Source organism: Amblyomma mixtum, chromosome 7, assembly GCF_055824585.1.
Source record: "Amblyomma mixtum isolate Tamu chromosome 7, ASM5582458v1, whole genome shotgun sequence".
Lineage (NCBI taxonomy): Eukaryota > Metazoa > Arthropoda > Arachnida > Ixodida > Ixodidae > Amblyomma > Amblyomma mixtum.
In genome coordinates, this window is record NC_143018.1 from 140,137,663 (window position 1) to 140,151,544 (window position 13,882).

The 13,882-nt window shown below is 45.2% G+C and overlaps 1 protein-coding gene across 1 annotated transcript in view; it reads right to left on the reverse strand.

Annotated features, from left to right (window-relative positions):
* Window positions 1-1,663: 1,663 nt before the first annotated feature.
* The window catches only part of LOC149337712 (uncharacterized), a 57,914-nt gene continuing 45,695 nt past the window's right edge, over window positions 1,664-13,882 (reverse strand). Inside the window, exons 6-7 of the mRNA XM_089554501.1 lie at window positions 7,997-8,110; window positions 1,664-1,912 (exon numbers count right to left, since the gene is read on the reverse strand). Of these exons, the coding sequence (XP_089410627.1) occupies window positions 1,664-1,912; window positions 7,997-8,110 (363 nt within the window). The remainder of the gene's footprint in view (window positions 1,913-7,996; window positions 8,111-13,882) is intronic.

Sequence of the window (13,882 nt, forward strand, 5' to 3'; positions counted from 1 at the left end):
CTCATAAACGCCTACTACTAAAGCTTTCACAACTAAATCTTGACCCGCCCGTCTTCAACTGGATACAGGACTTCCTCATTAACCGTCAGCAATTTGTAGAAGCCAACAACAAATCTTCTTCACTCTAACGTACTCTCTGGTGTGCCGCAAGGCACAGTTATTGGCCCTCTCCTTTTTTTTTTTTTTTTAAGCCGCCGCGGTGGCTCAGTGGCTATGGTGCTCGGCTGCTGGCCCAAAAGACGTGGGTTCGATCCCGGCCGCGGCGGCTAGAATTTCTTTGGAGGAGAAATTCTAGAGGCCCGTGTGCTGTGCGATGTCAGTGCACGATAAAGAACCCCAGGTGGTCGAAATTTCCGGAGCCCTTCACTACGGCGTCTCTCATAGCCTTAGTCGCTTTGGGACGTTAAACCCCACAAAAACCAAAAACCAAACCTTTTTTTTAATTTACATCAATGACTTGCCTAATCATATTTCATTAAACATCCGCTTATTTGCCGACGATTGTGTCATTTACCGTCCTATTAATAGTGCAGCAGATAATAATGCCCTTCAATGTGATCTATTAAGACTGGAAGAGTGGTGTCACAGATGGCTGATGGTCTTAAACACTAACAAAACTGCGCTTGTTTCCTTCCGCAGACGACAAAATTACCCTACGCCAAATTATCTTCTGAACGGTTCTAGTGTCTTACCCCGCAATTCCATTAAGTATCTCCGTGTTGATATCTCAGGTACCCTTAACTGGTCTATCCATACAACGCGGATAATTAACAATGTTCACAAAACTCTCGGCTACCTTCGTCGTAATTTACGTCTAGCTTCACCAGCAGTTAAATTACTAGCTTATAAAACATTACTTCGGCCAAAGTTAGAATACGAATCTGCCATCTGGGGCCCCGCTGAACTTAACCTAACTAACTGCATTAAACTTGCCCAAAATCGCGCCGTTCGATTCATCTACTCAAACTACTCACACTCCACCAGTGTTACTTCCCTCAAAAATAATGCATGCCTACCTAACCTCAAGCAACGTCGCACAGTTGCAAGGCTTTGCTTGTACCACAAAATGTATCATAATTTTTCTTACAACTGTCCTATCCAGCCTGCTCATCGTTCTTCAGCACGCACAAGCCACCAAAATGCCGTTTACCCACCTCCTGATCGCACCGTGACCCATCATCATTCCTTCTTCATCCAAACAGCGCCTGACTGGAACAGTCTTCCCACAAGTACCATACTTCATACAAACCCGGACCATTTCAAAAATGCCATCGAAACAATTTGGTATTAACAACAGGTTGTTAGCCCACCCCTCATGTAAAGCCCTCACCCGACGGCCCTTGAGGTATTTGTAATAAATAAATAATAAATAAATAAATATGAATATGTACCAACTAGCCAGTCAAAAAGCCTTACGCAAGATCAGCTTGCGCTGGTTGAGCGGGCCGAAGAGGCAGCAAGAACCAATGGGATCCTGTACCTAGGAACATCACCTGCTGCTCAAGACCCCAACCCCTAAACCCCGTCCCATTTGGCGGAATAAAGTTTTATACTACTACTACTGCACATGTGGGCGCCTGGGACCCGCAACGGGCAGACCAGGATACACTGCATGCATAGAAAATGCATCGGAAGGCAACCCCCAGGAGAAAGTATTTCTCTTTCACTGAGACAAGCGGCGACCTCTCGCTCGATTTCGCCGCTGGGACGCCGTGCCCTGCGAGAGGCATTTATCGAAGTCGCGCTCGGACGTGTAGTGGTCCTTGAAGAACATGACCAGGTTCCTCAGAGCTCGCAGGAGAGGGAACGTCGTTTTTCCCCCCACGCAGCGGCCGCCAGGGTCTGCAAACTCGATGCCTGCCGCCACGATCCCCATCTTCAGGGACGTCATGTTCTTTTTACCTGTGCACAGCTTGGAAGAGGGAGGTGGCTTTCAAACATTGGTTCCAGCCGAAGGCATTTATTACTTAACAACTGGTACCCAAGTTCCGCGGCTGGGATTTTAGGCGGTAAGAAGAGAAAGCAAGTACATAAAAATGTAAAAGTATAAAACAAAATATAAACTAATCTGTGCTACAAATGTTCCCAACGAAGTAGAATAATTGGAAAAGTATACAGCCAGAGGCTTTGCGCGTAAAGCCAGTTCACAAATCAGGGTAAACATGATGATCACCAACACGTTGAATGTTCCCGAGCGCAGCTGCTGTCGCTTTTTTGGCTAAAAAGGCCTCAAGGTAGATTGGCAGGACAACCTTAATTGAAGGTCGTTCCTTTTAGAAGAAGGTGTAAGCACTTTGTTGGGCCTTCTTTCACTAGTAGTCCTGTTAACTGACCTTGCCCGGCTGTTGAAACCGTCCAAAGTCACCTTCCCCTGTCCTGCTCTGCTCGACATTCGGCGGTTCGTGGTAAGCCATTTGTAAGGTTTCATAGCTGTATCCAAGGTGTATTTCTGTCTTTCCGCAATAGAGACGAAACCGTGTCCAAAATTTAAGCTCCGCCGAGAGGTACCAGGTTTCGACTGTGTAGCTTGCTGCTCTTCATGAGGTGCGGTAGCGCTTTGTTGGCAATACACCTCCGCCAGAATTTCGTTGTTTTTGCTGTCCATCCCTTAATGTCTCGCTATTTGAAAGTAGCTAACTGTTCGGGGGACTTGGAGCAGCACAGGACTCGAAAGCGTCTTGCAAACTGCGCACCTGCTACCGTAGTTTTGATTGCATGTTCACTCATTGTCTGCTGTTGCCTATGAAGGCATCGATACCGCCAAGTGAGAAGTTCATTGCTGTTGGGAAAGTTGTATGAACGAACTTGCGCGAGAACGGATCGTGCTGAACTGTATCGGGATCTTAGCTTTGTGTTCTGGCATCCTCCGGTCAAGTTTAGGTGTTCATTTCTGCTGTTGTAAACACCACCTATCGTGCAAGACTTTTCTATGAAGAAAGAGCTCCTCCCTGTCAGAATCGGTGCTCTGTTCGGCCACATCAGAGCTCTGGTTGGACACGCCAAGCGCATTTCCAAGATCCTGCGACAAGAACTGTGGCGGCAGTTGCGGATTTTTCAAGACACGCTTTCTCAGGAACTCGAAGGCTACCGAATGGTTGGCTTCCCTCAAATGGCGAGATGTCAGATCGCAGATAGCGGTGAGAACAAAATTGTGGAACTTGTGCAGCTTTCTTGGATTTAACGCTTAATTCGAAGGTGACTGTGGGAAATCGAAAAAAAAATATATTGCTTCTGAAGCTTCGCCCGCGTTCGAATCGAGCAGTTGAGACTGCCGCAAAAAACCAATGGCGTGCGTTTTTGAGGACAAAACCGTAGAAAACTGCAAGCCTACGGAGGAGGAATCGGCGAATATTTTGGTTGCTATAGTGCACTCTTAAGTTATGCGAAAAACGGCGTTCGTAATAAGCTTCGGGTTGAAAAATTCGCTTGTTCAGAAAGAAGGAGCAAACTACCGATTGAAACCTGCTATGTTCGCAAGTTTCGGACAGGCTTTAGTTTCTATTTCGGAAAGGCCTGGAATACAGCTTGTAGACAGCTATGAAATTTTAAGAATGGCTAGCCACGAACTTCGAGATGTCAAGGAAAGCAGGACCGAAAGACGGGAAAAGGTGATACTTGGACGGTGTCGAGAACCTGGCAATGTGAGCGAAGAGGATAGGTAGGAGAAAAAGATGCCCTTTATGCACAGCGTCTGCTCGATACGAGACAACTTGCCCCCTAACGCATCCTGCTGGATACCATATTTGATTAAAATTACACTGAAGAGAATTATATCCAGTTATTAATGTGTTAACATTGGGAGGACTGGAAGCGCAAATGGCGACCCCCGTCACATGCGACGTGGGGGTGTCACCTTAGATATAACAAACCTGATATGCCACGTTGAATTAATACTTTCCTGTGGTGGCGTCGGTTATAATTAAAGTTAGTGTTTTAACCACGGATTCACGAACCTTTGGGCACTGCCCTCGGGTACAGCGAATTTACGTTTGTTACCTTGACTATAACAAACCTAAGTACGCCAGTTCGGAAACAATGAACTTGTCTAAACTTCGGATGTAACGGACTTAGTGTGTTGACCTCGGATATAAAAAGCCTAAGTGTACCACCTGGGGTATAACGAAATTTAATGTGTTAGCCACAGATATAATAGATGCTTGGCTCGTAATTTATCTAAAGAATCCACCGAGGTTTATTTGACAGTTTTCTTCCCAGCAGAAAGTGAATTTTTGGATCTGTCGGAATATGTTGACACTTGTCGGGCAACAAAAGACGCACCTATGGTGAGAAAACTGACGTAAAATTTTTCGCGCCTTCATCAGAACTCGGGTCGTTTGCTAATAAATTGACCGGTTGCCAGCGTTTTGAAGTGAATGAACTTGCAGCGAAAAAAATCGGTGTTCACGCATACATTTCATCTGCCAAACTGGCAGGTGGGGGCGACAGCTGTGTTATAATTTTCAAGCCTATAAAACCTCCATTTTCGCTGACAGTGTGATTAAAAGGCGGTTCCGTATGGACACAGGCCAAGTTAATTTTTTTCCTTGGTGTCCTTTAAATAGCGATATTTGAAGGATAATTAGATGGGAAGCATTAATGTGTGCTTTCAATGAAGAATCACCATCAGAAGCGCACGTAGCTTTGCCCTTTCATTGCCCCACCTGTTACAATCTCTGATGGAAGTGACTGTAGAAAATGAATAAGTATCAATGTAATGTAGCACTGAAATAATAACTGAGACAATGCAATAAATTTATTTCAAAAAATTTATTTCAATAACCTTGTACTGAAAAGTGAACTCTTTTCTGAACCTACTTACCTACCAACGCGTGTCGATCACACATATAAAGTTCGCGCCCCACACTGCCGTACAAATCTGTTTTCTGACTCTTTCTTGCCAAAAACTATAACAGATTGGAACCACCTTCCCCTCTCCATTGCCTACATTCAAGATCCTGTGGCATTCAAAGACGCGCTAAAAATTTCTTGACTGTCTAGCCTTCTTATTTGGTGTTTTTTCTTATCACTTGTTTGCTGTGCCCAGAGCATTTTGTTTCTTTTCTTAAGCTCTGCACCATATGTTTCAGTATTTATTTATTTCCAAATACTGCAGGCAGCAGCGCTGCCAAAGCAGGAGCGCGTGTACGCGTGTGCTTTCTTATCTATTTTGTTCAAATTGTTTGTTGGAATTTTGTTCAACCCCTGTACCCACCCCCCATGTAACGCCTCATAGGCTTTGAGGGTAAATAAATAAATGAATAAATAAATAAATAAACCTACATAGGTAATATATTTTGCAAGCAGTGTTAGTGACGGCTGCTAACACTTTATTGTGGCTTTATTCTAATAGAAGGAAGGCAGTCATTGATTGAAATCAGTCATCATAACCGTTACTACACACAAGGAAATGAATAAGGACAGTTGGGCTTTTGTCTAGCTGCTTTCCAGACGAGAAAGACAATAAATAGGTAAGTGTTAAGTACTAGACTTCAATTAAGAAGAAACATGAGTTAGGCTATTGACGGCAAATCAGCTTTGATTAAGACCGCTCGCATTGATGTACTTTCGCGATAAAAATGCAAGCATCGCTGCTTCTACACACTCCGCTGTTCGCATGTCTCTTCATTGTAAGTGGGTGGTAACAAAAACGCTATAGTTGTCAGTGATACCGTGGGCAACTTGAGAGTATTTTTTATACCGCCCATATAAAAGCGGGATGAAAACTGCGAACAGCGGAGTGCGTAGAAGCAGCGCTGTACGAATTTCTTTTTATCGCCTCCGTACGCGTGCACCCTCAGATGTTTTCGGGACACGAGAATAAGGAAGTAGAGTAAGGAATAGAGGAAGTAGAGGCAGTATTATCAGGATGTGAATAAGAAAGGCAGTAGTGCACGGCACTGGGACATCTCAGAAGTAAAAAGGAGGAAGTAAAGAACACCTTAGGAGCAGTGCGAAAGGGGATAGCAGCTGGTGAAGGTCAGGTAACAGCACATCTGTTCGAGGTCGGTGCATATTTTGTGCCAGAAAAACTGGCCTCCCTGTATATACAATGCCTTATGACCTCGAGCGTACCTGAAGAGTTGGAACAAGGCTAACTTCATCTTAATCCATAATTAAGGGGACGTCAATGACATGAAAAATTACATATCGGTTAGCCTACGGTCCGTTGCCTAAAAAACTATTCCAAAGGCAACCACTAGCAGAATCAGGGCAATACTAGAATTGAATCAACTTTGTGATCAAGCAGGCTATTATAAAGGCTACTCAAAAATAGACCATATTTAAAAAGTCAAATAGGTGATCGAGAAATGCGTTGAATATTCCAACCCCTTTTACAGCCGTCGTAGATTACGAGAAAGTATTAGGCTCAGTCAAAACATCAGCAGCCATGCAGACATTGTGCAAGCAGGGTGTAAAAGATCCATATATAAAATATTAGAAGATACCTATAACGGCTGCATGCCACCACAGTGCTTCATAAAGTAAGCAACAAAATTCCAATAAGGAAAGCTGTCAGGCAGGCAGACACGATCTCTCCAATGTTATTCACCGCTTGCTTACAGGAGGTATTCTGAGACCTGGATTGTGAGCTGTTGGGAATAAAAGTTAATGGACAGTACCACAGAAATATTACATTTTCGGATGACACTGCTTTGCTAAGTCACTCAAAGGATCAATTGCAAAACACAGCCAATGACCTAGAGAGGGAAAACGCAAGTGATAGCATAAAAATTAATCTGCTGAAAACTAACGTAATCTTCAACACTCTCGGAAAGTTGTAGCAGTTTACGATTGGTAGCGAGGCGTTGAAAGTGGTGACGGATTACGTCTACTTGGGCACGTAGTGACCGCATGCCCAGAATGCGAGTAAGTAATATCTAGAAAAAAAAAGAATGGAGTGGAGCGCATTCGGCAAGTGCTCTGAGATCATGAATACGAGTTTGAAAATGTCCCTCCAGAGAAAGGTAGTACGTAACACCCGTATCTTGCCGGTAATCACCTATGGGGCTGAAATGCGGAGGCTGACAGAATGGGCTGAACTCAAATTGAGGACAACGCTCTGAGTTATGGAAAGGAAAATGATAGGTGTAACGTAAAGAGACAGGACGAGGGAAGAGTGGGCCAGGGAACAAACGCGGGTAATGATATGGGCTTGGGCATGGGAGTGTAATGCGAAGGCAGGATGACCAATAGTTGTTGAAGGTAAGGGGCTTAATTCCAAGAAAAGATAAGCGTAGTAAGTGGGGGCGGTGGGGGGGGGGGGGGGAGAATATTAGGTGGGCAGAAGATATTGTGAAGATCGCGGGAATAAGATGGCCGCGGCTGGTACAGTAGAGGATTAATTGTAGAGATATTGAAGACGCCTTGGTTCTACAGAGGACGAGTCAGGCTGGTGATGGTGATGTCGTATGCAGGAAACCAGGACGGATAAATGAAGAGCTTTAATGAACAGGTCAGAAATGACAGGGTAAAAACTGGATCGATTCAAGGAGGAAAAAACACACTGTAGACTTTTATCGAGAATGAATAAGGCAAATCAGGAATGAATCGACCTGTGATAATCCAAACATTTAAAACGTAATCAGGGGCTCTTAGAAAGCGAAGCTTCGCATAGAAATTTAGCTGTGAAAAGGACATGTGGAGCGTAGAAACAATCTAACATATTTTACTAGAATGAGGCAGTATCTGTCCAGACGCCGATAGAAGCACATTTACTCTCCCTAAGGCCCTGGATGCCCTAAAAAATAGAGGAAGTTGCAGTTATGTTGTTTAAATGATTATTTTATGTTGAGGCTAGAATATTTAATGTTTATTTGTACCTTTGTATAAATGTTAGAAACAAAGCATTACTAACAATGCACCAACGTTTGAGCAAAACAAAAAGTAACATTGTTTTAACGTTTCGTTGCTACCTGTGTAGGCAGAAAAATGATCCGTACATTTCACCAGTCCCACATTCTCGAAGTCCCCCATTGACTATGCTATTGATACTCACCTTGTAGCGGAGTGTGTCGACGTCATCAAAGGTGAAAATCATTCCCTCCGTCTCGTTCACTAAGTACTTGCAGTGGTAGTTATCACTCTTTTGGACATCAGGATTCAGGCAAGCCTGCAGTGATGATTCATTATTTGGATAAATGTGTCTCTCAGCCTTTGCAACTCCAAAAATTCAGGGGGGCATTTTGTTGACCTAAAGTGCGGTGAGGCGAAAGCGTTTAGCGCGGTGTTGCTGCTTGTGTCACTAATGTCGGGTTAAGATGTTAATTAAGTACACAATTGTTTGTGAATCTTAAATGCTGGAGACACTGGAGGGAGTTTGGGAGGCATTCCTCTGTTTTGACGCCTTTCTGCAAACACTCTCCAGCGTCCTAGACAAGGAGAACTACAAATGCGTTGGCAGGAAGTAGCGTAGCCAATAGCACGCTTGGCTGTGCAGCGGAAGGATGGTGGTTGGAATTCCATCGTGCACAAAGATTTTTTTTCTGGTCTGACTAGAAACTGGCGAGCGCGGCGGAGGCACCTCTGAATCACCCGCGCAGCGACGGCGGCGGCGCGCCAGCTGTGCGCCGTGTGACGTCACTGCTCCTCGCGCATGCGCAGTATGGGCTTGCCTCAGCTCTGCGAAATGGCTCGGCGACTCGCGTAGTGTTGCTTTCGCAATAAAGATAACTTCTGCAGCTACCGGCAGCAAACAAAAAGAACGCGACGCTGACTTCTGCGCACAGGGACGACAGCCCTTGCTGTTGGGAATACTTGCTCACCTTGGAGATGTGCTGTTCGCAAGTGCATCCAGTATGGCGGTGAATTGGCATAAGGTTAGTCCTGTAGTGACTAGCCTGTTTGTGCTCACTTCAACCTCAGAAGACCCGTGCATGTGAGAATATTTCGGCAGCCCTTCAACCAACGCCTACTACTCACGAAACCAAACTCCTCGGCCAGAAGCATATTGTCTTGGCAGCAGTTCTGCGTGATATGTGCAGAGCACACGCGCGTCCGCGAATTCAGGGACCATTTCAGGGACCATCGGATAGCAATACATTTGCCGCGTATGCGTCTTGGTTGTTGGGAAATTTGTGGTGAATTACTGTCATGTTTTTCGCTGAGCGATTCGTACAGCACGCCACACAGCCCCAGCTACCTGTCGTTGCTGGACCTCTACGCACTATGTGCGATCGCTAAAACTACAAGGTGAGCAAGCAGGGCGCAGTCCGTCTTCGCTTTGACAGGCTGTTCGATTAGCGCCTCCGTCCGCCAGCCCAGTGCCAGGCTGTGCTAAGCCTGAGCACAAAGGGCATAACTACAGTCAAACCCTTATCAGTTTCTCGGGTCTGTGGAAGAAACACGCAAAAAAACAAGCGCTGACCATCAACTTCAGAGCCAAACGAACGAGAGATAAACTTAAGCAGAACCGAAAACTGGGCGAGTTGGTGAACATTCAACATTATGTACAGCGTGAAAAAGGAAGACAGGGGAAGAAACACGCAAAAAAACAAGCGCTGACCATCAACTTCAGAGCCAAACGAACGAGAGATAAACTTAAGCAGAACCGAAAACTGGGCGAGTTGGTGAACATTCAACATTATGTACAGCGTGAAAAAGGAAGACAGGGGAAGAAACACGCAAAAAAACAAGCGCTGACCATCAACTTCAGAGCCAAACGAACGAGAGATAAACTTAAGCAGAACCGAAAACTGGGCGAGTTGGTGAACATTCAACATTATGTACAGCGTGAAAAAGGAAGACAGGGGAAGAAACACGCAAAAAACAAGCGCTGACCATCAACTTCAGAGCCAAACGAACGAGAGATAAACTTAAGCAGAACCGAAAACTGGGCGAGTTGGTGAACATTCAACATTATGTACAGCGTGAAAAAGGAAGACAGGGGAAGAAACACGCAAAAAAACAAGCGCTAACCATCAACTTCAGAGCCAAACGAACGAGAGATAAACTTAAGCAGAACCGAAAACTGGGCGAGTTGGTGAACATTCAACATTATGTACAGCGTGAAAAAGGAAGACAGGGGAAGAAACACGCAAAAAAACAAGCGCTGACCATCAACTTCAGAGCCAAACGAACGAGAGATAAACTTAAGCAGAACCGAAAACTGGGCGAGTTGGTGAACATTCAACATTATGTACAGCGTGAAAAAGGAAGACAGGGGAAGAAACACGCAAAAAAACAAGCGCTGACCATCAACTTCAGAGCCAAACGAACGAGAGATAAACTTAAGCAGAACCGAAAACTGGGCGAGTTGGTGAACATTCAACATTATGTACAGCGTGAAAAAGGAAGACAGGGGAAGAAACACGCAAAAAAACAAGCGCTGACCATCAACTTCAGAGCCAAACGAACGAGAGATAAACTTAAGCAGAACCGAAAACTGGGCGAGTTGGTGAACATTCAACATTATGTACAGCGTGAAAAAGGAAGACAGGGGAAGAAACACGCAAACAAACAAGCGCCGACTATTTTTTTATTTTGTTTATTTATTTACAGAAGACTGCTGGCTTTATTGCAAGGCCTTAAGCAGGAGTGGGTGTAAAATACACTTTGACAAAAAGAAAACCTCCTTGAGGTACACGCAACTCAGCACACAATACCGAAAAAATGAACGACGAAAACTCTATCGCTGACTATCAAGTTGATAGTCAGCGCTTGTTTGTTTGCGTGTTTCTTCCCCTATCTTCGTTTTTCGCGCTGTACATAATGTTGGACGTTCACCAACTCGCCCAGTTTTCAGTTCTGCTTAAGTTATTTCTCGGGTCGGTCGCGACTCCCGTCTTTTCGGTTACAGGCCGGGCCGAGCAGGGCCACTCCACTGTTGCCAACGTCTGCTCTACGCTACGTGCAAATCTCTGATGTCATCTAGCACAGGCTGGCCGTAAAAAAAACTCCCGGTGGACAGGCGGGTCGCGAGTGCGGGTGGTTATCTTTAAAAGTACTTTGTGAGAAATCTAAAGCATTCTCAACTCTTTAGTTTGGCACACACAATCCTGACACCAAGAAGAACTTGTGATACAAATTTCACTGACATCTGTTAGAATCGAAAAACCGAAGTTTCCTTTTAAACTTACACGTGGAAAAGTGTGAGAAGTGGCATGTGTTTGAAATTTGTGAATGCGTCTGTATTGCACTCTCAGCTGGACTGCTGTGAACTGCGTAAAACATTCTTTGCTTTGGCGGGCAAGAAAGAATGATCGGATAGGAAGTGAAAAATAAAGAAATTACGGTTACAATAAAAGTTACATAGGTATTGCCAAGCGAACTGAAGAGAACCACGCATTCTAGCACGCGGCCTGTGTGCATGAAACCGCAGCCGCCTCCGGCGTCCGCGAGAGTCACCTATTTATTATTAGTGATATTAAATAAGTAAAACAAAGAAATGTTTGACCCTTTCCTGCATTCAAATACTGTTATTAAAAACATTTTTATGAACAAGTTTGTGTGATGACGCTGCATGTACTTTTGTGTTGGTACTTTTTGCTTTTTTTCCAAGGAGTGTTATCTTCTTTTGTGATATAATGTATAGCGCAGAATTGCCGCTTGTCTGATGCAATGCCAACTTGAAAAAAGGGGGCAGGATCTCTGTCAAGTTTCCGAGCTTTTAGTCCTGACTCCTTCTCTAATATAGAGGAAATAAAAGGCTGATTGATTGATTGATTTGTTTCTTTGTTCAAAGATACCTGCATCACCATGAAGTTATTATTGCTGGGGGGCGTAGAAAGCAATAAATCCTGAGAAGTGCCATAGCCAGGTGGTGAAATATTCGAGCAGCGCATGAAACAGCCACATACACACGAAAAAAAAAAAACAAACACGTATACGCTCGCACACATCGTGTGGACTATGGTAATATAAAATCAATTTAAGCAGAAATGAAGGAAACACTTGTCTTGTCGACAATGTTATTTTGTAGTTTGCTCCACACGGATATGGTATGAGGAAAGAGAGAATTCTGAAAAACTTTAGTCAATGAGGGAGCTAGTAGAACAGGGCAATGGAAGATCCCGTCAGCTAAGAAAGAGGGAGTAATGAAAACCTTAGGAGCAATGCAAAGGGGGAAAGCAGGTGGTGAGGATCAGGTAACAGCAGCTCTCTGGAAGAAGAGAGGGGAGATTGTGCTAGATAGACTAGCCACCCTGTTATACGCAATGCCTTATGACCGCGAGCGCACCAGATGCTTGGAAGAACGCGAATATTATCCTAATTCATAGGAAAGGAGACGTCAAGGACTTGCAAATTACAGACCGGCCAGCTTATTGTCCGTTGCGTACAAGGTATTTCCTAAGGCAATCGCAAACAGATTCAAGACAACCATAGGTTTTCATGCAGTGAAGTTATAAACCTGTCAACATATTTGGCATCTTTAGAGCGACGAAATATTAACGTGCAAATAAGAAATACTGATGCTTGAGCTCTTCCTCGTTTTTGTACGTTTTATAAATGCCATAATTGCCAGAGCAGTCCTGTTGAGCTGCTGCAGCGAAGAAGTGTGCGGGCTCATCGTAACTTTGGTGAAGCCAGAAAGACCGACAGCAGCAACCTACGAAGAAATCAAGACTGCTGTTCGCAAGCACCTGCTTCCAAAGCCTTCGAAGCTGTATGCAAGGTTTTTGTTCTACAGGCGAAACCAGGCTGCCGAAGAATCGGTTGCGGACTACGTCACGGCGCTTCGGAAGCTTGCCGAAGACTGTGGTTTTGGCAGCGCCCAGCTACCGTTGGACGTCATGATGCGGGATCGTTTCGTGTGTGGACTCTGGAACGAAGGGGTTCAACAGCGACTTCTCGCAGAACAGTAAACGTGGGTGAAGCAAACGTGGAGGACATGCCTTCGCGATTTCCTGAGGTGTTTCGCAGGGACCTTCCTGGCTTAACCGGACCGCCAGTTCACATCGAACTGAAATATGACGCCCAACCGGTGTTTCTCAAGAGTCGACCAGTTCCAATGGCCCTCAAGGACGTCGTGGCCAAAGAAGTGGACCCCTTGGTACAACAATGGGTATGGGAGCCCGTCAGCTACTCCAACTGGGCAACACCACTGGTAGTGGTAAGAAAAAAAGACGGAGCTTTACGTCTTTGTGGTGACTATCGCAAGACCGTAAACATAGCTATTAAGAGCAGCGGATACCCCTTGCCCACTACAGCTGAAATGCTGACAGCTCTAAGTTCAAGCAAGTTTTTTAGCAAGTTGGATCTAGCCCAAGCTTATCAGCAGCTTACGCTAGACGACGAGACGGCTGAGGTGCTCACAGTCAACACGATAAAGGGACTGTACAAGGTTAAGCGGCTACCGTTTGGAATTTCAGTCGCACCTTGGGTTTTTCAACGAGTCATCGACACGCTGTTAGCGGGCATTCCCGGAGTGAAAGCTTATCTGGATGACATATTAATTTCTGCATGTAACGCAGAAGAGCACGCCGAGAGATTAGAAACTGTGCTATCGCGTCTGCAGAAGGCACAGCTACAAGTAAACAAGGACAAGTGCGAATTTAACCAGACGAGCATCGAATTCTTGGGACACAGGATTGATGACTCAGGAGTACATCCCAGCCGAAGCAAGACGGACGCCATCCAGCAAGCGCCTGCGCCCGCAAGCAAAAAGGAGCTCCAAGCCTTTTTGGGATTGCTGAATTTCTACAGCAGTTTCGTCAAGGGCAGGACGGAAGCGGCCGAACCGCTTTATCGACTGCTCGACCGTGACCACGAATGGAAGTGGACAGGTGAGCATCAGCGGGCGTTTGAGAGACTGAAAAATTTACTCAGCTCAGACTCCCTACTTGTGCCCTACGATTGCAAGCGTCCTTTAATTTTGTGCTGCGACGCATCGCCTGTGGGGGTGGGGGCAGTGCTAGCCCATCGTGCGGATGACGGGAAGGAGCAG